General features: G+C 44.6%; 1 protein-coding gene across 1 annotated transcript in view; it reads right to left on the bottom strand.

Annotated features, from left to right (window-relative positions):
* LOC147692587 (RNA-binding protein 6-like) overlaps positions 1 to 25,560 on the bottom strand; it is a 1,208,024-nt gene that overhangs the window by 942,190 nt on the left and 240,274 nt on the right. Inside the window, exon 6 of the mRNA XM_086938798.1 lies at positions 23,263 to 23,332. Coding sequence (XP_086794924.1) covers positions 23,263 to 23,332 — 70 coding nt within the window. The remainder of the gene's footprint in view (positions 1 to 23,262; positions 23,333 to 25,560) is intronic.

A 25,560-nucleotide genomic window follows, 5' to 3' on the forward strand; every position in this document is an offset into this window, starting at 1 on the left:
TTGTGGTACTATAGTAAAGGATTGTGCAGTGTTACAGTACAACATTTTCACATTTTAGATAGGCAACGCTGTGCTTGGCCACTTCTGCCTGGTTTCGCGGGAATCTGTGAAGAGGAGCGAGTCTGAGGGAACTCCTGCTTGCGAGGATGATCACACAGTGCGTGGAGGACGAGCGGCTGTCTCGAGCTGAGCTCCATGGTCCATCAGATGAACTGGTGTGTTTACCAGGGGGAATATATGAGGGCAAAACCGTATGTCTGCTGGCAAACACGTGGGCATGTAATGATTATGTACTGAGACGACAGGGATGAATTTGTGCACTTGTATTGATTACATGCTGTCTGCTAAGTGGCAAGTGATTGTCAGTGAGGATGAACGTGCGTGTCAGTGAGGATGAACGTGCGTGTCAGTGAGGATGAACGTGCGTGTCAGTGAGGATGAACGTGCGTGTCAGTGAGGATGAACGTGCGTGTCAGTGAGGATGAACGTGCGTGTCAGTGAGGATGAACGTGCGTGTCAGTGAGGATGAACGTGCGTGTCAGTGAGGATGAACGTGCGTGTCAGTGAGGATGAACGTGCGTGTCAGTGAGGATGAACGTGCGTGTCAGTGAGGATGAACGTGCGTGTCAGTGAGGATGAACGTGCGTGTCAGTGAGGATGAACGTGCGTGTCAGTGAGGATGAACGTGCGTGTCAGTGAGGATGAACGTGCGTGTCAGTGAGGATGAACGTGCGTGTCAGTGAGGATGAACGTGCGTGTCAGTGAGGATGAACGTGCGTGTCAGTGAGGATGAACGTGCGTGTCAGTGAGGATGAACGTGCGTGTCAGTGAGGATGAACGTGCGTGTCAGTGAGGATGAACGTGCGTGTCAGTGAGGATGAACGTGCGTGTCAGTGAGGATGAACGTGCGTGTCAGTGAGGATGAACGTGCGTGTCAGTGAGGATGAACGTGCGTGTCAGTGAGGATGAACGTGCGTGTCAGTGAGGATGAACGTGCGTGTCAGTGAGGATGAACGTGCGTGTCAGTGAGGATGAACGTGCGTGTCAGTGAGGATGAACGTGCGTGTCAGTGAGGATGAACGTGCGTGTCAGTGAGGATGAACGTGCGTGTCAGTGAGGATGAACGTGCGTGTCTGTGAGGATGAACGTGCGTGTCAGTGAGGATGAACGTGCGTGTCTGTGAGGATGAACGTGCGTGTCTGTGAGGATGAACGTGCGTGTCTGTGAGGATGAACGTGCGTGTCTGTGAGGATGAACGTGCGTGTCTGAGGATGAACGTGCAAGTCTGAGGGTGAACGTGCAAGTCTGAGGGTGAACGTGCATGTTTGTGAGGGTGAACGTGCATGTTTGTGAGGGTGAACGTGCATGTTTGTGAGGGTGAACGTGCATGTTTGTGAGGGTGAACGTGCATGTTTGTGAGGGTGAACGTGCATGTTTGTGAGGGTGAACATGCATGTTTGTGAGGGTGAACGTGCATGTTTGTGAGGGTGAACGTGCATGTTTGTGAGGGTGAACGTGCATGTTTGTGAGGATGAACGTGCATGTTTGTGAGGATGAACGTGCATGTTTGTGAGGATGAACGTGCATGTTTGTGAGGATGAACGTGCATGTTTGTGAGGATGAACGTGCATGTCTGTGAGGATGCATTTGCGTCTCTGTGAGGATGAACGTGCGTGTGTGTTTGTGAGGATACACTTGTGTGTCTGAGTATGAACTGGTTGCCTTCTGATGACGAATGTGCCAGTGATGACTTCATAGTGTCTCTACTGATGAACTCGAGTGCCTGTGATGAATAATTTACAGCATCTGCGAGGATATGAATTTACCAGTCTATGAGATGAACTTGAGTGTTTGTCACAATGGAACTCTGCCGGCGAGAAGGGCCAGTGTGTCACTGTGTGGACTTGTGTGATCGCTGGTATGCGCATGCTTTGTTTATTACTGACAGACAGATTGTGTGTGTGTGTCGGTATGAAACGAGGTTGTTGAAGTGCACGGCGTGCCCTCCTGCGGTGCCCCCAGTTGACTGTTCCCCGCCCTGCTGTGAGTGCCGCCCTCACTCACGTCTGACAGAAAGTGCACCTCTCGGCAGATCAGTAAATGGCGGCCACCATGTCCAACAGATTTATAGTGCGCGCGCCCCTCGTGCAGTTGATGTTTCCTGTCGCCAAGTGCACACGTCGCCTGGCGTTATAATGCACATTTCCCTAATTTGAAGTAAACTAGTCTCCCTCCACCGTCGTGTAGTCCACCCCATTCCCATCCAATACTTGTCCTGTCTTTCCTTGTTACCACTGCACAATTGACGTTCTCTTTCTTTTTCAGTCTTTCTTTCCTTTCCTGCTTTCTGTCATTCTCTTCCCATTGTTATTTTCCCTTTCCATATTATACTGCTTTTTATACCCTTGCTGCAGAGTGTGTCCAGACAGTGTGTTACAGCGGCTGGGCATTATTCATGCCGGCTATGGGAAGGGCACAGGTTTCTAAGTTTGCTGCAGAGCAGAGGGCAGCAGCTCGCTTGCTGTGCAGTAGAGATGAGGACGTGCAGTTTTACAGTAGGGCACAGGTTGTTGAATGTCACAGTGGGTGCTTCATGCAATTGTACTGCAGGGTACGGTGTATATGTTATGTTATGTTATGTTATGTTATTTTTTATTTAATATAGCGCAACGGTTACTCAAAAAGAGAATCCCGGCGCTTTAGGTAAGGTGAAACTGGTTACAGAATAACACAACACAGATAAAAACAAATTAAAAGTCCATAAAAGAAACAGGGCAACCGGCAAGGCTATTGAGAGAACAGCCAGGTTTTGAGGCCTTTCCTAAATTCAAGAAGACTGGACGCCCCTCGCAAAGGGAGCGGTAAGGAATTCCACAACTGTGGGGCCAAAAGACTGAAGGAGCGGCCACCTAGGCGGGCCCTCTTCACGCGCGGAACAGCCGCGAGAAGTAAAGATTCCGATCTCAACGCGCGAGTAGGGTGGTAGAAAGTGAGTCTCTTTCGCAGATGTTTGGCTCCCACCGCATGGAGAGCCTTGTAGGCTAGGGTCAACGCCTTAAAGGCAATCCGTTTGCGGATGGGTAGCCAATGTAGCTTCACCAACAACCCAGAGGCGCTGGTGCGTCTACTTAGGCCAAAAATGGCCCTGGCCGCCGCGTTCTGTGCCACTTGAAGCCGCTGCAGCAAACACTCTGGTAGGCCCAGGTACAGACTGTTGGCATAATCCAACCTGGAGCCTATCAGGGCCTGCACCGTCAGCCTCTTGTGATCCTCAGACAAGAGAGGCAGAAACTTCCGCAACATTTTTAGCAAGCCAAAACAAGTGCCAGTTACCCCCAGAATCTGGGCTTTCATCGACAGCCCCTTGTCGATCTTAACCCCCAGGTTTTTAGCCATGGGAGAAGAGCCGGACGGAGGGAACATGTCGATGGGCCACCAGGCCTGCCAGCTGGGCTCCGAATCGCACCCGAAGAAGAGAACCTCCGATTTATCAGAATTGCACTTGAGGCTGTGCAGTTGAAACCATGCGAACACAGCCCCAAGGCAGTTCTGGATCCTCTCCCCGTCAAAGTCAGCCCCCCTCTCGCAGGAGAAGAGGAGCTGAGTGTCGTCGGCATACGACACGATCCGGGCACCAAAAGACTCCGCCACCGCCGCCAAAGGGGTCATATAGATATTAAAAAGGGTCGGGCTCAAAATAGAGCCCTGAGGGACCCCGACTCCCAAAGGCGGCATTACAGCGGTGTCAGAAGATGTCCAGATCGTTTGCCGGCGGCCAGCCAGGAAGGAAGCAAACCATTTGAGCACCGTCCCCCGCAGACCGATCTCAAAGAGTCTAGCGAGCAGGCCCTCATGGGGGACGGTGTCGAAGGCCGCCGACAGGTCCAACAACACCAGCATGACTTTGCCCCCGGAATCCAGCACCCCTTTGATGGTTTCCGAAACCTCAAGGAGCGCGGTCTCGGTGCTGCGGTTTGAGCGGAAGCCTGACTGGGAGTCGTGCAAGATCTCATGGGACTCCAGAAAGTTGGTGAGCACCGACTGAACGTGCTTTTCCAAGATTTTTACAAAAGCCGGCAGCAGCGAAATAGGCCTGTAATTAACAGGGGCTTTCGGATCAAGTCCCTGCTTTTTAAGCAACGGGATCACCATTGCCTGCTTCCAAGATGACGGCACCTCTCCCGAGCTCAACGAAAGGTTGAGAAGAGGGTGAGCCAACGGGTTAACCACCTCCGCCAATTTACCCAGAAGCTTAGCTGGGCAGGGGTCAAGCGGGGACCCAGATTTTAAATTGCCCATGAGCGCAAGGGAGGCGGAGGCTGGCAAAGAAGGAAACTCAGCCAATATGGCGCCCTGCATGACTGAGGGGGGCATGCCCTCCTCTGGCACCGGCCGTGTAACCAATCCACTCGAAGGAAAGGAGGCCTGGATGAGTTTGATCTTGCCTGTAAAAAAGCACGCCAGATCTGCTGCCCAGGATTCTACAGGGCCCACCTCCAAAGCGGTGGTCCGGGGTGAGATGAATTCGCGAACGATCGTAAAAATCTCCTTGCTGGAGTTCGAAGCAGCTTTGATTCTCCCCGCGAAATAGGCTTTCTTTTCGAGGCGGATGTCGCGATGGTAAGCCTTAACCGCAGCCTTGTAGGCAGACCTGTCCCTGCTGTCGTAGTGTGCCCGCCAGGCCCTCTCGGCTACCTTGCACTGCTGCCGCGTAGCCCACAGAGCCGAGGTAAACCAAGGGGCAGAAACCCGCTTAGATGTAGGGCGGGGGGGCAGAGCAGGGGCCAGGTCGTTCAGCCTCTCCGTCAGCCACTTTTGCATGGCAAGGTGTTAGCAGGCCACAATGTGCTGGTGTGCGATTGCCCACGGTGCGCTGGTTGTGCACTTTTATAGAATGGCTCACGCTCTTCACTCACAATAGTGCACAGGTTGGCACCTGCTGTGAGCGCCTCCACCAGCTCCTGTGGTACACAGAGACGACCCTTCCCCTTTAAACACGTCCCACGGAGCATGTTTTGCTCTTCCATTTTGAGGCACCCTCTGCGCCCTATTTTTAGGTCTCGCCAAGCTAATGCATAAGCAATCGCAAGCAATCGTAAGCAATTCCCCTTGTTGGGGAAAGATCCAATAATTATACTCTGGAGTCTCAGCGAACCCGCTGAGCGAGTCCGCTGGGCCAAGAGAGCCACTCACACTTGAGGTATGGTATGGCACCCCTTGCCAAAGCACTCCCTCTCCCCTTTCTGGGGAAGGATCCAGTATGTAGGCCTTGGAGTCTCAGAGACCTCTCTGAGAGTGTCCACTGCGCAAAGGGAGCCTCTCGCAATAGAGATAGGGAAGTGATACCACTTCCCCTGGGATCAGAGCTTACTGAACTTTGGCATTTGCCTTGACTCGTCTACCGGTTTGTGTACCCATCACCCTTCCCCTCCTCTTCCCATGCTGTGTCTCTCACCCTACCCTCCTCTTTCCCGCCTTCATTATCTGTCTACTTCCCCTCCTCCAACCCCCCCTCCCCTGAATCTCTCACCTTCCATGCTTTTCCCCTAACGTATTTGTGCTTTTTGTTTATCTCGGCCTTAACAGTAACTATGTGGCCATGCTCTAAGAACTATGTAACATTTGTTATGATGTAACCTGTAACTATGATCTGATGCACATGTAAAGCGATCTGATACCTCCGGGTCTAGCCAGCGCTATATAAAACTCTTGAGGAAAAAAAAAAATGAGAGAGATATAGAGGTGCTCCAGAAAAGCTTACCAATAGGGCTTTGGAATGCGGATTATAGACAGTGCATGTGTGCCGAGCGCGAGCTTGCCATTTGCTTCCCCGCCCCCCCATCATCAGACTTGAAAGGAAGCCGCTCGCACACCACCATTCCACCATTTGTCTGTGCCTCGCATCAGACTTTTAAGGCTGCCGCTCCCCCACCCCCTGCATCAGACTTCAAAAGAATGCGCTCCCGCTCTGCCCCCGCCACAGCTGACCTCTGCCTCAATCGGTTTCTTTTCTATCACTATGTTTCGCTTATCACCATTGCGTTCCAACACATTTCCACCGTTTCATTTCCACCAGTTACCTTTGTACCCTGACCATTAGGATTTAGTTTTGCCTGCTTCACGTTTTGATTTTCTCTTCGTTCTGCCCATTGTTCACGTTGCCGTATTATTTTTGTGGACATCTTGCCTTGTATCGCGTTCTCATCATAATAACCTATTAGCCAACCTTTGTTTATTACACACTCTCCACACACACGCAACCACACACACGCCACCACACACGCAACCACACACACGCCACCACACACACGCCACCACACCGTCAGTGCATGCTTTCAACGGCACACACACCACCAGCCATCAGTGCACAATTTCTACAGGCACACATACCACCAGCCATCAGTGCACACATCAATTGTTAACGCATCCACAATTAACTATTGTAGCAATCGCAGTATGGTGCACTTTAATTTTAAACATATTCATCTAAAGCGCAGCATGCCACCATTGCTACAATTCCAATCCAACCCACATAATTCCACTACACACCACATGCATACACTCCATAACACATGGCTAAAAGACATTGCCATTTACAATGCCATTAGCTCTAACTCAAATCCGAGACCTATTGCATTTCCAATGCTGGTTTTTAATGGGAGAAATTTAAAGTGCAGAAAAATGTCCCTATTATGAATTTTTTCTCACTTTAAATTTCCCCATTAAAAAAACCTAAAATGGTTGTAGGTTTGTGTTGTACATGTAACAGTGCCACATATTGTGATAGGTATTTCCTGTGCCACAGGTACATTCAACAGATTCACCCATACACAACCATTTATTCACACGCCATCACATCCCCACAGACAATGTACTCACTGATGCACACTGCAGCCTTATCATAGAAACCCTAGTCACAGTACTTTGATCAAATCATAGCATCAGGCTCCGTGGACATTCGGTTTAAGATCAATTTAGCTGGGTGAAGGGGTGTCTAGTTACAATGCGCAAGTTATTTGGCCTTCAGTAGCTCACAATTATTTTCATGCATCAGAAGTACCTGTCATTACCGAAAAGGGTGGCAACCCCTGGTTAATGGCTAAGACCAGCTGTCAATATTCCAATGATAACAAGCACTGGCGTTGCCAATAGGTCTCGCAGTATGTAAGTTGGAGCTATTGGTTTTGTAAATGACAAAGCCCTTTATGTTTTAAAAATGAAAACAAAAATAAAAGGCATTGTTATTTGCAATTGTAATAGCTCCAACTTTCCTACTGCGAGACCTATTGGCAACGCCAGTGCTTGTTTGTGTAATCAGCGGGAACATCGGTGCTCTCGGCACTGGCATCTAATGGTCAACACCATACTTAGAACAGTCTACCATTTGGTGGCACTGCTCATCTAATTTAGAGATGAGTAGAACAGTTGTTTAGGAATAATGTATACATCAAAATTGGTCAGAGTCCTGGCGCTTAATATTTTACAAATTAAGCACAGGGGAAACATCTAAGGTATTGTGGACTATTCACAACTCCGTCCATCTGAAGAGCTTCCTCCTTATACAGTGAATAAAGTGCCCTTCACGAAAATGCTGATCCCGTTATGCCTGTGATTTGGGAGGGGGTGGGGGGTTGATCAGGCAGAACTGGGTAATGAAGAGGCTCTGGCGTAATGGCTGGAGCGGTCGACTTTGATGCAGGGGAACTGGATTCGAGTCAGCATTATGACAACTTTGAAGTGGTAGTACAAAAGTAAGGGGGGGAAATTAAAACAAAAGTGCATAAAACATGAAAGGCGACCAGCGCACAAGACGGTGCTACCATGATTGAGTATTAAAAAAACGACTTGGTTCAGCGGCGCACACGAAGACTCCTGCAGCCATGATTTAATGTAAATTTTAAAAAACGAGTTATGGGAGCGGGTGCCTGCTGTGAAAATAATGCTACAGCTGCCATTGTTTGTATTACCTGTGTTTACATAAAAACGGGCGCTAAGCTGAAACATTAAGCACGGTTTCCTGGTCATGAGGAGTAGACAGCTGATCAGTGGTCCGCGGGCAATGAGTTGAACTATTCACAACTCCGTCCATCTGAAGAGCTTCCTCCTTATACAGTGGATAAAGTGACCTTCACGAAAATGCTGATCCCGTTATGCCTGTGATTTGGGAGGGGGTGGGGGGTTGATCAGGCAGAACTGGGCAATGAAGAAGCTCTGGCGTAATGGCTGAAGCGGTCGACTTTGATGCAGGGGAACTGGATTTGATCCGCATTCTGACAACTTTGAAGTGGTGGTACAAAAGTATGGGGGGGGGGGAATTAAAACAAAAGTGCATAAAACATGAAGGGCGACCAGCGCACAAGACGGGGTGGTGGCATGATTGAGTGTTTAAAAAGAGTTCAGAATGCAATGGCAGAAGGCAGCTCGGGTTACAAGCTGCCTTTGAAGAAGGACAGGCAGCACTGGGAGGGGGGCTGATTCACGAGCAGATGGGCCGGTTTATGACCTGCGGAGCAAGTGAAGTGGCTTTGGGAAATGTCTTGCTTTGAGGGAGGAGTAGGGGGAGTGGGGCGTGCATGAAGTGGCTGTTGGCAAAACGAATCCTGGGAGATGATGGAGTAACAAGCCCGCCCTGTGCAGTTTCATACAATGCTGCAGCAATGTAATTAACCCGCAGAGTTATGCGTGCCTTTTTAAATATAAATCGTGCAAGGCTGAGAGTTGGGTCTATTTTTAATCTGGCAGTGACAAATGGCCGCTGGTTTCTCAAGGAGCCAGAGCTAACATACATGATGCAGAAATCCGTGCTTTCGGCACAAGTGGCGCTTTCTTATCTAAGAGTTCGCACCGGACGCTGCTGATGCAAACTACAATCCCAACCTGCACAGCTTAATTAGATCAGCCCAACACTAAGCATCTGTGTGGCAGCGGAGCAGCTCGGTGCCAACAATCCAAAGACGGAGGGAAGGCAGAGAAGGGGAGGGGGGAGGAGAAATGTGACACGGTGTGAAGCAGCAGGGGCCGAGTGCAGTGGGAGGAGTGCTGCTACGGCCTGGGGGAAGCTGGCTGGGGAGGGGGAGGAGAAATGCAAGTTTATGGCCCAAAAGCGCATGCCTGTGACCACGTGAACTTAATGAAAACCGCAGCAAAAAGCCTGTGGTTTCACGAGGATTTTGAGCACTTGAATTCTCGCTCCCTCAATGCGCTTGCGCGCATTGTAGGTCACGAGACCTAAAAACTGACAAGGAGTACAGAGGTGCACTCTTAAGTTTGCAAATTACACGGTTGGTCTCCCACCCCCTTTCACTACAAGTATGGTATTCAAGTCTGGCTAGTTTTAGCTGTCAGCCAAGGCTAACATGAACTATACCCAAAAATTAACAGAAAGGGGCGTTGGGCAGCAACTTAGAGCCAATGTTTGAGTTTGGTCAGCCTGCTTTAACCACTGCTTGAATTGGTTCAGTCAAGTATTTCTTTCTCATCATCATACTTTTGGCTAGTGAGTATACTTAAAGAGTATCACAAATTGTGTAAATTGGCCAGAGCCACCTACATTGCTAACACTGTCACGCAGGCCCAAAATTGCTCGTGCACCCTTTTTTCGGTTGTAAAAAGTTGACAGGCTCGGACACTCCTCCTCCCCCACCGATCCTCGATGAGGCCCAATGTGATAAAATTGCTGATTTCTTCATCGAGAAGGTTGAGCTTATTTATGGCATTTTGGGTTCCTCTCCCCTCTCTGTCGAATCCAAGTTGACTTCTGACTCCACCCGCATAAGAGAGCCTGACTCTGCAGCCAAACTCTGTAGCTGGCTATTTTTCGACGAAAAATCCTTTTATGACTGTTTGGCAAGTATTAAATCGGGCTCTCCATGTGACCCTTTGCCAATTAAAATATTGCGTCAATTCCGCCATGACTCTCTAAATGTCTTAAAAGAGCTTCTTAATTCCTCACTGAGAGATGTCTTTGTTCCGCCTGAGTGGAAACACGCAATGGTTATTCCACTCTTAAAAAAGGCTGGAGCGGACCCTTCGATATTGTCAAATTTTAGGCCCCTCTCTCTACTTCCCGTGCTTTCCAAGATCTTGGAAAGACATATCAACAATCAGTTAACTCGCTATGTCGAGTGTTTGGGTTTCTTGCATCTGTCCCAATCAGGCTTTAGGGCCAACCACTCCACAGAAACGACTCTTCTCTGCGTCACTGAGAGACTACGTCATTGTATGGATCGTGGAGAGACATCTGCACTCATATTACTCGATCTGAGTGCGGCTTTTGATATTGTGTCGCATTTCATTCTCCTTGCCTCTCTCAGTGTTTGGGAGTCGAGGGTCCCGCTTTGGCCTGGCTTGCCTCCTTCCTTAGTGGTCGCATTTTTCAGGTCTTCTCCTCGAAAGCTTCTTCTAAAATCTGTTCTTCAGCGCACGGAGTACCCAAGGGATCTATCCTGAGTCCTCTACTCTTTAATATCCATGTTAGACCCCTGGCCACCATTGTGGAGGAGGCTGGACTCTTTATTCTTGTACGCTGATGACACACAAATAATCTTTTCTATTTCCGCTGTGGAAGACGGCAACATCTCAGTCCTCAAACAGGGACTGCATAAATTCACAGAATGGATGCGCAATAACTTCTTGAAGCTGAACGGGGACAAGACTGAGGTTGTCATCTTGGGCAAACGCAAGGACCTATGGGGCACCGCAACACTGGCCCCAAGAAATGGGCCCTCATCCCCAACCCGTTGCCCAAGTTCGCAACCTTGGTTTTCTTATTTATGAGAACGTCTCTATGCGGCAGCAGGTGGTGAGGGTGGCCTCCACATGTTTTACTATCTTGAGATGGCTTCATAAAATTATCTGGATGCTCCCTGACTCTACAAAAAGGACGGTTGTCCAGGCCTTAGTTATCTCGTGCCTGGATTATGGCAACGTTCTTTATCTGGGGGTGGGCCAGGAAGCTCTTAGAAAGCTTCAGGTTGTGCAGAATGCAGCTGCACGACTTCTATGCCATGTCCTGCGCAGAGTCCCCATCTCCCAGTCGCTCCTGGACTTTCACTGGCTCAGGATTGCAAGCAGAGTTAAGTTTAAGGCTCTTTGTTATATATTTAAGATCAAAAAGGGTACTACTCCTTTATATTTACAGGAACTCATTCATGTGTATTACCCCACACGTTCTCTTAGGTCTTACTGTAAAGGTGACTTTGTGATTCCCAGATTTAAGTTGGTGAGAATGGGCGGTCACTCGGTCTCCCACTTAGGCCCGAGGATCTGGAATTCCTTGCCTACTTCATTTCAAACTGAAACCATTTATCTCAACCTTCGCAAAGGCCTCAAGACATGGCTTTTTCTGCAATAATCTGCTTTTTGTTCTCTTCTCATTCCTTTAATCTATCCCTTGGCGCCGGGAAACCCTGTGTGGGTAGCTGTGCGCCTTAAAAGTTAAATAAATACTTATACTAGTCCATGTAAATAGGGCTTCTATTAGAGTGCACTGACTAAGTGCTCATGCCCTGTACTGAAGCCTTTATTCTTGAGAGTAGGATTCAGCAAGATGCTTAAGCTAAGGCTGCAGCAGAGTGCTGGTCTACAACTAAGCTACACAAAAAAAAAAACTATACCACAGAGCAAGCTTGGCCGGCAAATCAGACTTAATTTGATAGGATACTAAAGTGGCAGCACAGAATGTCATTGATGCAACTGACATCTTAATTGAGCGAAGGATACCTGGAAGCAGACTCCCTGAAATTAATGCAGGTTTTTTGGCGCTGGCACCTCATCACTGCTGAATGCAAAGGCTGGATGTCAAAGAGGGCATCAAACAAGGTGTCTCAACTAACAGTTAATTACCTTCGGTAACGATGTATTTAGTAAAGACATAGTCTAGCCGCAGAATCCTTAACTTAGAATATCCCCATCCGTCAGACTTGCCCAGATAATTTTGCGCAGCAGCACCACTGTGCGTCAGGGGGGCGTCGCCGTACGACTCCGCCCTGACGTTGTCCATGGACGTGACGTCAGCAGAGCCATATATGACACGCCATCAGTTTTCGTCAGAAGACTTTTCCGCATCAAAACGCAAAGCCAAAACCAAAAAACTGTGAAAATATGGGAACAGTGTACAGAAAAGGTAAAAACTGACCACAAGGGAGATTCTTCAGTCGTCTTCTTGCAAAGTAGATCGTCGAAGGACCAGAGTTTCGTTTCAGAGTTTCAGTCAGGAAAATCTAAAGTCTTGGGACTCAGCTCCTACCTATATACCAAATCTAGGGGCTGGATTACCTTCTAGTGTAGTGTAGTTCCTATTTTCCCAATAGGCTCTGCGCATTGGAAAAACAAACAGCAGTGTAGACGTAGGACTGAGGTCATCTAGGTCTCTACTGATTATGTTAAACTTAATTTAGGTTTGCGCCAGCTAGCTCAGAGGTCACTGGAAACTTTCTGGAATGAATAGGGAGGGGCAAGCTCCCCTGGCTCAGACAAGAAGGGATTCAGTTTCCGACAACCGCATAAACATGACAACTTTGCTCCCCCAGAATAAGAGTATATCTCTAGAGTCGTGTGAAAACAATAGAAAGCTATTTCACTCAGTCAGCAGTGCATACTTAGTTTCACCAGAATGCAGAGAAATAGAGAGACGGGCGTTTTCAATAAAAGGTGTTATTTATTGAGCAGTCTTCCTTCTCATGCAAGAGAAATGAATTGCCACAATTACAATACTCATTATAAAGTAAAGTGCGTACAGTAAAAATAGTATCACGAAATAATACTGTAAAAGCATTGATATGGTTTCTTAGCCATATGATACTTTAAAATGGATAAAATATATACATACATAAATACATTGACTAACGTACTCAACTGGTGCTTCTAACTAAGCCTACCCCGGTGTACCTGACCTAAGCCTAAAACTTGGGAAGGGATGAGTAAGTAGCAGTTTAAGTTAAGTTGATTTAAGATTATTTTGCCAAGAATCTGCATCAAGAATTCTCTTAAGGGTTTAGTCAGCTCCATACCTTGGTAATAGAATGTGGGAGGTCTGGTATCTCTTTCCTCAGGACTCTATATCCCAGCAACCCGCAAGGGTAGGCTGAAAACACCATAGGTGGATTTTCTCGGCTGGAGAAAAAGACAGCATCTCTCTCAGTGCGTCAAATGGGAGGGGCGGCTTCCGTGGGCTCTCGCATCAGCTGGGCTCTCGGGCAAGTAGATGGCCGCTCTGCTCCAAACCACCGTGTGTTTGCTTAAGGCAACTGTTGGTATTTTAAACCTGAAAGGTGTCGGGTTTGACGTAAGAATGGACTTAAAACGTCACTAAGAACTAACAGTTCTTGCTGGACTCCAGGAGTTCTTGTTCAAATCAAAACAAAAGCGGGGGGGATTTCCCGGGCTGCTGGAGGCTTGGTTTGTTTAAAGAAACGCGTTGTGCTTTCTAGGAGCCCATGGGAGTAGCCGTGCTGTGCTTTGGATTGCATGGGCTATTACTGAATATGGATCAGATTCTTATGCCTTTATCAGGATATCATTGATTATAACCTCATTAGGGCATAAATCGGGAATATCGAATTAGGGTCCTAGATATAAATACAACACTAGGTCCCTCCTATGGGTGGGACCAGGGAAGGGGGTGATTACACCCCTTTTCCTTTGTCCAATTTCGCGTCAGAGCTGGGGCTGGAGTGCCCCAGCACCGGTTTGAACTGGACTATGCATGGGACACCTTGTGTGCTCCAGGTAGTTTCTCCTTTCTTTCAGCCCTCCCTGCCACATCCATGTACGACGGCAGGGCAGAGCCGTACGATGTAGCCCCACGGCACGCAGAGGTGCTGCTACGCAAAATTTTCCAGACCAGTCTGACGCCTGGGGATATTCTAAGTTAAGGAATCTGCGGCTAGATGTCTCTATCAGATCTGTAGGTTACTGAACGTAGTGAAGACTACCATTACATATCCATGATGGCCCTTGGAGCTGCCAGATACCACTGGGCTGTACTCACAGCAAAGCGAGAAAAACACAGTACTCTTTAGTTATTGACATCATAGTCAGACCCACGCATGGACCAGACTACAATACAAATTGTAAACAAGTGTTTAAATGCCATTTAATGAACATGCCAAAGAAAAAAGATATCTTGCAATGCAAGAAGAACGTATTTCAAACATTTAAAAATGCAACCTGGTGCAACAAAAAGGAAAGGAAGGCCAACCTTAATTCCCAAAAAAGCATTTGAGGGTTACAGCTGCAGTGGAAAGGACTGTATGGAACCAAGTATAGAATTGTGTGCATTTCAATGTCCTCAACTATCACTTACACTTTCTCAGCTGCTAAGAGGAGTGCTGAGGACTGCTCTCAATGTTTTTGAAAGAGATCACGCAGACTGAGAAATTCCTAAATATGAACCTTGTCCACTCGGTGCAGAATCGGTGGGGTTCCACGAAATGTTATCCTTTGTAGAGGGGTATGTGTTGTCCATGATCATTAAGATGCAAATGCTGCAGTGCCACTCACAGACCACCTTACTGTGAATGATGGGTTTGTATAGGTATTTACAAAACAAAATTTTAAAATAGGTTAGCAGTGCAAAGGGCATGGCAATTAAAACTATTTTAAACTTAACAGCCACGATATTTCCCCACCACGCCACTTCCAGAAATGTAAACTTTGTGAAAATAAACCTGTGATTATGGTATCCAATTTTATCTTCATGTTTAACACTGCTAAATATCAGCCAGTCATACATTTCAATAAAAACATAACTGTATGAGAAAGTCACACTCCACAAAATCAATCTGAAGTAGGATGCATTTGCAAACGCCTGTCAACCAGGAGAGAAATACAGGAAAGCCAAAGTACTATTACATCTGCATCACAAACCTATTGCATGAATCTCAGTGATGTGAAGACTAAGAGGGTGTGTATCTCTGGCTTCCCATAAGTTCTTTCAAGTGCTCGGAGCCTTAATCCATACAATTATTTTGTACAAATCACTTGGGTTCATTTCCTAATATCTGAAAGAGCTTTGCTGATATCCCAATTACACTTTCACCTTTGGCAATTAAGTTTTGCCCTCCAATAAATGGAAGGCTTTGTAGATATGTACAGACCCCACTGCAAATGCTCCATTAACACACATTTCTCTAGCATGGTGTTAATGGTTTGTGCTCCTTTCTGCACTATTACCAGCGCAATTAAACAAAAGTTGTTGCTGTGTGTATTTCCTCCGTGAAAAATCATAATTACGGGAATGTACTAATTATTCTATTTAGTCTATTTATTTTTCCTATTAATGACATTACTTTTACAAACATGAAGAACATTTTATAGTACAGCTTGTAAAATCTTACCACTAATCATAATGAAAAATTGTATCTTAAAATAGTATTTTAAGTTAGTCTTTGTATAAAAAGGTTGACCACCACAGTTACATGTTGCTCACGTAATCAAGGTGTGATTGTACCAATAAGATAAAATAGTTTTCATTACCTCAGCAGCAATAAAAAACTTTTAAATGCTTAAAGATGTTTGAAACGAGGGCCAAGTGCAAGGAGCAAGAGATTTAAGCTCAAGTCTCCATGATGATCCTCTCAAAGGTCTTAAAGGTATTGCCGATTTGGAAGGATCATCTTGAAGCTCATTCAATAATGTAAAACAAGAACGCAATGAACATTTGCTTCATAGGTTCACAGTATATCTAGAATTTAGAAAAGCTACTGGCTTAAAACAACCTTCTAAAAATAGCACCAACTCTTCTAAAAACACATATGTCGAAAAAGAAACATTTCTCAAAGTGTTTGTTCCCAAAATATATTGAGGTAACAACATTGTCAAAGGGGTGAGAGGAGTATGATTAGGTTCTGATGGTGTAGCCTTTCGGCCTTATGGTTAGTGGTTTAGGACTAGGAGTTGGAGTTAGGGTTACAGAGTTAAAGGCGTGCATTTAAGGGCTGTGGGTTTAAGGCGAGAGAGTAAAAGTAGAGGGGTGAAAGGTAAAGGGTGAGCATTGAGTAAGCATTGGAGCTACAAGGATATTAGGCTAAAATTTAAGGGTTGGGTATAGAATTTTCAGCGGAGATAAGAGTGTAGGGGTAAGGATATGGGGTTTATAAAAACATTAGTTGCTGACCAAAAAGACCTCTCCATTTAGCTGCAGGTATTTATATTAATGCTCCTTGTGGCCTCTGACCACTCTCACAAAGGGAAGGAATTAAGGTGCACAATCAGCTACTAAATGGCTAAATATGTATCATAAAAAACAATTTACTTGTTTTAAGATGTGTTCTAGATGTAAGAGTCCAGTACTGGCAGTCTGGCTAAGCTAAGGTTTCTACTGCTATGCTTGTGGTCACTTCGATCGACAAAAGACAAAGCATAAATTATGTCATATGCATTTGATACACTCTACATGTTTAATTCTGCTAGCCACTTCACTGGGGTGATTTAACCTTCGAAGGGAGACTGCTACATTATCACATCAAAATCTATCCGCAGTGGCAAGACACTTCATACTGTGTTGGATCCCCGGAAGAGAATAGTCTTATTGAAACTATTTTTCAGTACTTGATGTTGAGTATTATTCTGGTAGCATGTCTTCTCGGATATGCCTGAACGTTGGCATTGGCTAGATGTAATATTTTGTTACAGCTATTTACGGTCAGGACAAAGGATAAGGTGATTTCACTGTAGTGGCATTAAAAACAGAGAATGGTTAAAGACTGGATGGTTGAAGTGTGCTTCGTGTTTTTTTTGTAGGAAGACCACTTCAGCGTTTACTCCTCACCGTAAAACATACCTGAAGAAAATACCACATTGGCATAGCCCTGTGGCCCAGCCAGCACATAAATGAGCCATGGAAAAAAAACAACTGTTAGAAAGCTAGAGCACCTTTAGTATCCCAATGTCAGGCAAAGTTGTGGCAGAAGCTGTATGAAGCCACCTAGTGACACTAGAGGGCTATGGCATATGGTGAGGAATCTGCAGGAAGAAGTATCCATTAGAACACATTTCTCCCCTATGTAAGTTACTTATTATGAGCCACATAGTTGAAGTAGGCCCCTCTCAATTTGGTTGTGGTCTCAAATCTAGCTGTCATATTGTTAAAACATTGTTAACTGTAAAAGATCTTGTGAAGGTTATTATTCCTGCTTTTATTTGATCTGGCTAGTTCACATCACATTATAACATTATGAATCCTCCTAATACAAATAGGACAATTTTACAAACGTTTACAAACGTTTTGGCAAAAAGCAAGGCATGTTTTAAACGAACCGTGTTGTAGCAGAACTCACCCATCATTAGGCTAATCAGGAAGTTGTTGTCCTAAAGCCTACCATAGCTACTCTCAGTGACATTCTGCTTCTTTGGACAGGTGGCCTACTGCATGGAAGCCACTAAGGAATGCCAGTAACATCACTAAGCTGCTTAGAATTTGGAGGCAAAGAATATAAGAAAGCTGATGATTAAGTAGCTGTCACTATCTTTAGTTGGATGCTTCAATAATTCCTTTTACGTGAAATCATGGAGGATATTAGCTTATTTTGTTCTATCACATAAGGAAAACAGTAAGGTCTCCTTTCATGAAACTTTAAGTCACACTTCCCTAACTCAGCTTTTGGAAGATCACAGAACAGAAAACCTTTCAAATCCAGATGCAGCAAGTACAAACCATTTTCATGCTGAGCTCGCAACTTGGAGGGAGAGCAATGTGCCCTAATGTTGCACAATATATGGGGCAGGGAGTGCATCATTCCACTATGGAGCTCATTATTGAGAGGACTTTGGAAGGAATGAACGTTTACCACTGAATAATATTTTGATTTTCTTAAACAACATTTTCTATTTCTTCAAAGCTAGGACTAAATGGGAGTCAAATTGAGGTTAAAAAAAAAAAAGTAAGGAAAAAGTTACTTACCCTGTAAGCATCTAATAGCACGCAATGCTGTAGATTAACAAACTGGTCAGAATTACAACAAAACTTGATCCTGTCAATGTAATACATGATTATTCTTTACGTCTAGGGTGTGTAGAGCTCTTTCTGCTACAAAGTGTATGCAGAAAGAAGACTGCAAGCTCTATGGCTTGGTTAGGGTGGAAGTATGATACCACCTTGGTAAGACATGTAGGATTGATTCTGGGTAAGCGTGAGACTCCATAGTTTCGAACCGAAATGGGGCTCAAGTTCTATAAACCATAGAAGACAAGGTGAATGATTTATTGGAGCAAGACACAGTATGGCTGTGTAGAACAGGTACATCTCTCACTGGATCGTGCTCTGGATAAGACCTGCTAAGCACTGGCCGAAAAACAGTACCCAGAGAGCCTATGGGCTAACGCAACTAAAGCCAAGGTTGCTACCTATGTGTTGGCATATCGGGCACATATCCTTCGCCAGGCGGTGACGTAGGCAACGCTCCATACAGTCACAAAGCACTATTGTCTGGACAACCATGTCAGTTGAGGTGAGCAATTTGCCCACTCGTTTCTGCAGCACTTTTTTGGGTTTGAGTCATTTCACTGACCCACCACCTGGGAGGAACTGCTTTGGTATTTATACAAATTATGAGGATTTTGCGATTAGAAGTCTCTAACAGAAGAAAAAGTTACTTAATTTTGATAATGCTCTTTTTGGTAGAACCAAATGCAGAATTCTTACTGATTTCTCTCATTTTCCCTGTTCTGGGAACTGGATTATTTTCATTTAAAAAAAGTCAGAAGTAGAGATCTGCACACTGGTCACTACAAACGCAAAGTTTGGATTCGGTGTACGCAGACAATTCAGAAAGCAACAAGTGTCGGTGTTTATGAATGGAGCCTATTTAGAGCCATGCTGCTCACTTCCAGAGTGGAACGCTGTAGGTAGGAAGCTGTGTGGCGCCAACAGTCAGCGTAGGGGTACTGATTACGATTTTCAGGATCCTGCCTGACACCTGGGGAGTATTTAAAAGGTGAGGAAACTACGATTAAAAGTCTATCAGAATGAGTCGATGACTGGGCTTATAAAGTGGCAGCAACAGCTGGAATGCCAAAACTCGATTGATTGGTATAGACTTTCCCCATAACTGTGTTTAACTGGGGACCCTGGAAAGGCTAAATCTGATTAAGTTGGAAATGGGTCTTGGTGGCATTTACTGTTAATCCTAAACTATGCTGCACGTAAATCATTGACTGAGTGTTGGCTAGGCATTGCTGACTGCAGCCGCTCTTTAACAGCCATTCATCGAGGTAGAAGAAATATGAGTGAACATTCTTGGAGCCGTAATGACCCCAAAAAGGAATTACTTTAAATTGGAAGTGATGTTCACTTACCACACAACTAAGGTATCTGAAGTGAACAGGGTGAAGAAGTATGTGACAGAAGGTATCCTTGAGGTCAGGCGCTATCATGTCATCACTTACTAGAGCAGAGGGATGACATCCTGTGGGATAATTCTATGAAAATGTTACAACTGGATATATTTGTTGAGGCCTGTGGTCTAAGATAGGCCTGAGGGAGCGATCATTTATGGGGATGAGTAGACACCTTTTTTCTGAAGTTGTGGAGGCACTATCCCTATTTTGCATTTCTGGACAAACACGTGCACCTCTTACTCAAGGAAGATTGTCTCTGCTGAGGACCTGCCAGTGGAGAAGGAGTATGGGAGCAGTAATGAGAAGTCCTAGGCACTAGACATGGTAAACTAGTCTAATACAGTTTGCTTTCAGTGATAGATAAAAATTCTCCCCCAGAAAGGTTACAGGTGATATGGTGTGGGGGAGTTGGTGCGAGTCACTGCTTAGAGGTGTAAGCTCCTTTACTGGATTCACCTATGCACTTGCCGCCATTGTTAGCCCTATATGTGCTCCAGGTGTAACCTCTGCCTGTATGCAGGTGGAAGATCGGCTGCTGTCTCTTGTAAAACTGAGGTTGGTCTGGTGAAGTGGCCTTGGGTCCTGTTGCTTGTGAAAGCAGCCTTTTACAGCTGGTGTTTGCAGGACAGCCATAGACGTTTCCATTTCCAGGCCATCCACCTCTGGGTGCATTGAGCATTGGTTGTCAATCCACAAGCTGTGTCTGGAGACAAGGCGTGGTAGAAACTCATTGTGGCGCAGGATGGTTTGGCAGGTGTATTGGTGTAAAAATCTAACCATATGGGCTCAAAAACGTGTCGAAAACATGACTAAATCTGATTCCGATTTGACTATGTCCAAAACTGATGGTGGCTGAAACCAATCTAACATGGAGTCGGTGCCCATCCGCACTGACCACTAAGGGAGGAGTCATCCTATGAACATTGTGTTTTCTACAATCGTCATGTCCAAAGCTCTAGGACATACACGAAGGTAGTGCCATAACTGCAAGCCTGAGGTGAAGCCTCTACATTAAGATAATGTTGATGGTTCTCTTAACCTGAAGATCGATTTTTCTCCCCAACCCCAGTGTGTTTTTAAAACGTGTTAACTAGTCCTTGCGTTACGTAAATTGGAGGAACTGCACCTTTTATCCAATGAACGGAGGCCCATCAGCAGTTAAGCGTATGTCCAGTGCCCTAATGTCATCATTTTTTTGCACTAACATTTTGCTTTACTATCTTAAAATAGAACAAGATCAGTGGAGTTTGTGGAGTTATGCGACAAAAAAACTACAGAGGCGTAGTACGTTAGTGTCATGCCTTTCGCCGTGATTTTGTGTGTCGTGCGTTTGTCCCATGCTGGAAAATCATTTGAATGGCACCATGCACAGCGCAAGAGGGCGCAGCTTCCTTTCTGCTGCTCGGGCAGATTTTCTACTCCAGCTGCAGCTTTCTCAACTTGAACGGAAGGTTTCTCAAATCAAGTAGTTGCGACCTGCCACGACCACATGCATTGAGGGATCCAACCACCAGCGTTGAGGAATCTCGCCAGGAAATAGATTTTCCTCTCTCGCCAACTAGACCATGGCGAGCACGAGCAAGGAAAAATCTCACCGGGAGGGGGATTCTCCACTCTCGCCAACTTCACACTTGAAGAGGAGGAACAAGGAAAAAAACTCAGCAGGGCAGAGTTTTTGGAACTCCGCTTGTTCCCCGGAGTGCAGAAAACTCCACGAACTGAGTGGAGTTCACCGCCCAGTGTTAATATCAATATGACCTTTTTATTTTATGATATGATCTAAACTGTGTGCTTCTTTATCAAGATGTCCTGTACTCGGTATGTTTTAAACAACTAATGGCTTTGATTATCTGCAAAATAAACAATAACCAACAAAAGATCATTTTAAATGGGGGTGGGATGATAAGAGATTAGAGCACTCGTTTCATCTTGTATGTATAATAAGGATTCATCAGGCAGAGGCTTTTCTAGATATTCTAGACAAACAGTATATAAAAATATTTATTTAAAATTCAGATTAAAGGTCTTTCCAGTTGCCTCAGGCACAAAGTTTTGGGATGGGCAATAGACTGATCACAATTAACGGTGCACATGAGAAAAGAAAAAATACAGCTACGGTATTGCCAGTCTTAATCTGTACCTAATTTAAAATTTTTGCTGTAAAGAAGTATATTTAGACAGGTCGGAGGCTCAAGTTTTAGGCAAACTATCCAGTTTGCCTGAAATAGCAGTGCTTTCAGGACTGGAGGAAAAAAAAATGAAATGTTAAAAATGAAGCTGAACATGTTGTCAAGTACCAAACAAATGCAATACTTTGGGGACTGTTTTCTTGCCATTGTGTATTTCAGGGCCAAAATCTACTGCATTCCAACATAAGGCTGAGTACAGGTACTCTTGGGTCAACATTGCTCAATTCCAGATACAAATAGCATATTGCAAGCTACATCCTGTACTTGAAGGGCTGGACATGAAAGAGACTGTTAGCCAGACTACTTGGATCAAATTACCACCATCACACTCCTCCAGCCTCAAGCACCAGAATTCGAATAAATATTCATCACCCAAATGACCAAATGATACCACACCCTTCCACACTAAAATATAATTTTATTATAGGTTGTACTTTCTTCAACATTAAAATATTGAGAATGTACAATATTAAACCTATTGTAACGTGATTTTTTTGTGATTAATTTAGCCGGTATCCCTTATTTTGAAATCTTCAGGTTCAGGGATTCGCAGTTCTGCAGGGTTTGGATTCAGATTCTCTTGAAGGAACTGCATCACAACCTCCCATAGTAAAATACAATTTGTCCAAGCAAGAGCTAATCCGATTGCCGTGCGGAAAACTAGTCTTAGTTATATGTAAAAAAATAAATTTTCTCCTCAAGCCATTTTATAACATCCCACATTCAACTGGCAAATATGTAATAACAAATGTAGTCCCCTCTCCATCATTCCACTCCCCGTTTTCTGAACATAACATTATACTACCACAGAACTAGGGACAACCTAAAAGGGACTTTTCAAATTCACAGGTACTTGAAGAGAGTCCTGGAGCCTACATCATCAGTCTCACTTAAAATATTTCCTCTCTCACAAATAAACTCAGATGGAAAATCAGTGTGACCTGCAAGCATTAATGGGCACGAAGGTCTCCAACTTCAGTTTGTTTCAATACTTACACTGTAAACCTGTAACATCCCAGAGTATCCTCACCTCTGGTGTGGTAGGCCCGAGTACCACAACACTCAGAGTTTGCATGTAAGGCATTTGATTCTGTAGAAGGCACCTCGCCATTAAGCTGCTACCTCAGACTTAAATGTTGGTTTACCCAATTTCCTTTGATTCTTGCAAAAACATGGGAAGAGGTTATACAATGTACTGGCTAGCATGAATTGGAAGTATGGGAAAGTACCATTTGGGGTTATATTTTACGCATTCCTCCCAAATAGTAAGTCGTCAAGTGTTTGATGAAAATGTAAGAATTATTTACAAGTTTAGGAGGAATTCGTAAACAAAGCCCCACAATTACTTCACAAATTTAAAGCCTAAATACTTTGAAAATATTTAGAGGAAGCTTCTAATTGGTATTCCTTGCTTGGATAAGTGCACTTTGATTTATAAAGTCAGAGGATCTTATCCCAATCCCAAGTGCTGGTGCAAGGAATTATAAATCTGCCATGCACTTCCATTATCTACCTTAAGAATTGCTTGCGGTATAATATAACAGGTGCCCTCTTATTAAAAATATTTGGCCACAACATCCCAGTATTCCCAGGGCATTTTTGCTTCTGCTATAATAAAAACTGCTCCTATCCTTAGAAACATAATGCAGCAAGTAAACATAGGCAGCAGGTAGAAAAATGCTTCTGGTTAAATTAACAAATGCTAAAAGCTTTGAAAGAAGAGGCAGGGACTCACCTGGGTTGTAATCGCTTAACTGCAAATCCTCTATAGGTTTACCATCAGAAGTTCGGAATGAGTCAAGAATCTATAGAATGGAAAATGAACAAATATTGTGCTTGGCAATAAAAAGTTCTTCAGACAGAAAAACAAATTCACTTTAAATACTAAGAAAAAGAAATATACTTTAAATGCTCAATATAATTTAAGTGCTCAAAACCTAAATGAATTGCCTCAGGTATTGCTCTGCAGCATACATACTACTGTAGCCAGTACATCAGAACATTCGCCAGAATTTTTTGTTTAGGAATTGAAAGGTATTAAGCGGTTTGGTCTTTTGTTTTTAATGTTCAAAGTTCCAAGAGAATAGCAACTACTATCGATCATTTAATCACATACTTTGTTCTATGTTCACCACCCCAACTGTTTATCATTGTGTTACGTATCAGGAATCAAAAAACCACTGCTCCCTTGGTCACCCACTGGCTTGAAAAAGATCACAAGGAACATGATCTTCGTTGGTTCATCCTAGAAAAGATAAAAGCGAACCCAGGAACTGACCCCGTAGGTCTAAGAAAAAAACGGGAGGTGTTCTGGATCTTTTTCTTGGATACTGTAAACAGAGGACTCAACGAAGAATGCCCCTGGCACCAAGCATTTTTGTAAAACATGAACCTTGTGACAACTAAGCCAAGAAACACATTTTTTCCAACTAAAGTGGAAAAAATCATGAAGTAACTGTCCTGCCTTGGATAATTAATTTAAAAATTAAGACTCCTTGAACCCCTCTAGGGAGCATGCTATTATAATATGCTTAGAACATTGTATCTGGATTTAAATCGCAGGGTTTGGCCTAATAATGTTAAGTAAGACCGCTACATCTGTGCCTTTCTAAAAATAATAGTTAAGTGACCTGCCCAATAGGCCCATGATTCACACCCTTAGTACTAGCAATGTTAAGTAAGATCACTACATCCGGGTAATAGTTAAGTGGCCTGCCCATTAGGTCCATTATTCGCATCCGTAGCACTTGAGTAGCCTTTTTAAGATGGCTAGGATAACCTTATTAGTATCAAATAAATATGTCGACTCCATCATCCTAACCTAGGTGGCAGACATATCCAAGATATAATCTAAATATTAGGCAAATAATTAAATAAATTATCGACATCATAAATCAAATATGATTAAAGCAATATTTTAAGGTATATGTTATGTAAATGAAGTAACATAATCCTCCCTAAAGATGGCGAGTACAACAATATAAAATCAGTCACTTAGTCATCTAATCCCCGTTCAAAGATGGCTGCCACCGAGCTACCGATAACCATTTAGTCCGTCTTCGATTTCACTACCTCTAAACAGCTGATCAGCGTCTAGTTTGGCGCGATATTTCGGCTATTTAAAAACCAACAGGCTCAGTGCCTTCGCGAGTCCTGCCCCCCGTGAGGAAAGGTCGATCCGGCCAATCGACGGAACCCCATCTATGGACTACTTGTCAAGGATGCCGAGTAAGTGCGCTTTGCCGATACCCCCGCTTTTTCTAAAGCAGAATGCGCTAAGAGGTTTTCCTCACTCTGCTTCTTTTCCCTACATCTAAACACTAGGCAGCTACTTCGGCAGCTACGCGGTTTAAAGACCTACAGACTCGCCTTTGCGAGCCCTGTCTCCCGTGAGGAAGGGTCGGTCCGGCCAATCGACGGAACCCCATCTACGGACTGTGTGTCCATTCAGCCAAGTAAGTTTACTTAGCCGATAGCCCGGTTTCTTAAGTAGAAAGTTTTATTCACTCTGCTGCTTTCCTCTATATCCAAACATTAGGCGGTTATATGCCAGCAGCTTTGGTGGACCCAGATCTTCCAGACTCACCGCTCTTAAGTCATCTCTCATTCATGGTGTGTATAAATTATTAGTAACTATACCCTGTTACTGAGTAACTAATGGCCATTACGCATACTTACTACATTATTTTACTTTAGGGATGCCTGCGTGATATCTCTAAAACCTTCAAAGTATAGCAGTCCCCCGTTCATCCTTCACCTGTAAACCCCTGCGTAGTGGAGCGTATCTTTTGGCAAACAAATCCAAAGATTCAGGTAACAGAACTAAAAGCATCACTGACTGTCTGGTTAAAACAAATTAATGAGGATTATATATAATCAGAGTTCATTTATTACTTACTAGATTCCTGTTTTCCTGAAAAAACAATTAGTGCGCCTTCTGCTCTAAGGAACCCTGTGTATACCATTTCAGGTAAATTGAATACCTAGACCATGTTGTGAGCCTCTATATCGTTTTCAACCAGATACCACCAAT

The sequence above is a fragment of the Lissotriton vulgaris genome, chromosome 9 (genome assembly GCF_964263255.1).
Source record: "Lissotriton vulgaris chromosome 9, aLisVul1.2, whole genome shotgun sequence".
NCBI classification, from domain to species: domain Eukaryota; kingdom Metazoa; phylum Chordata; class Amphibia; order Caudata; family Salamandridae; genus Lissotriton; species Lissotriton vulgaris.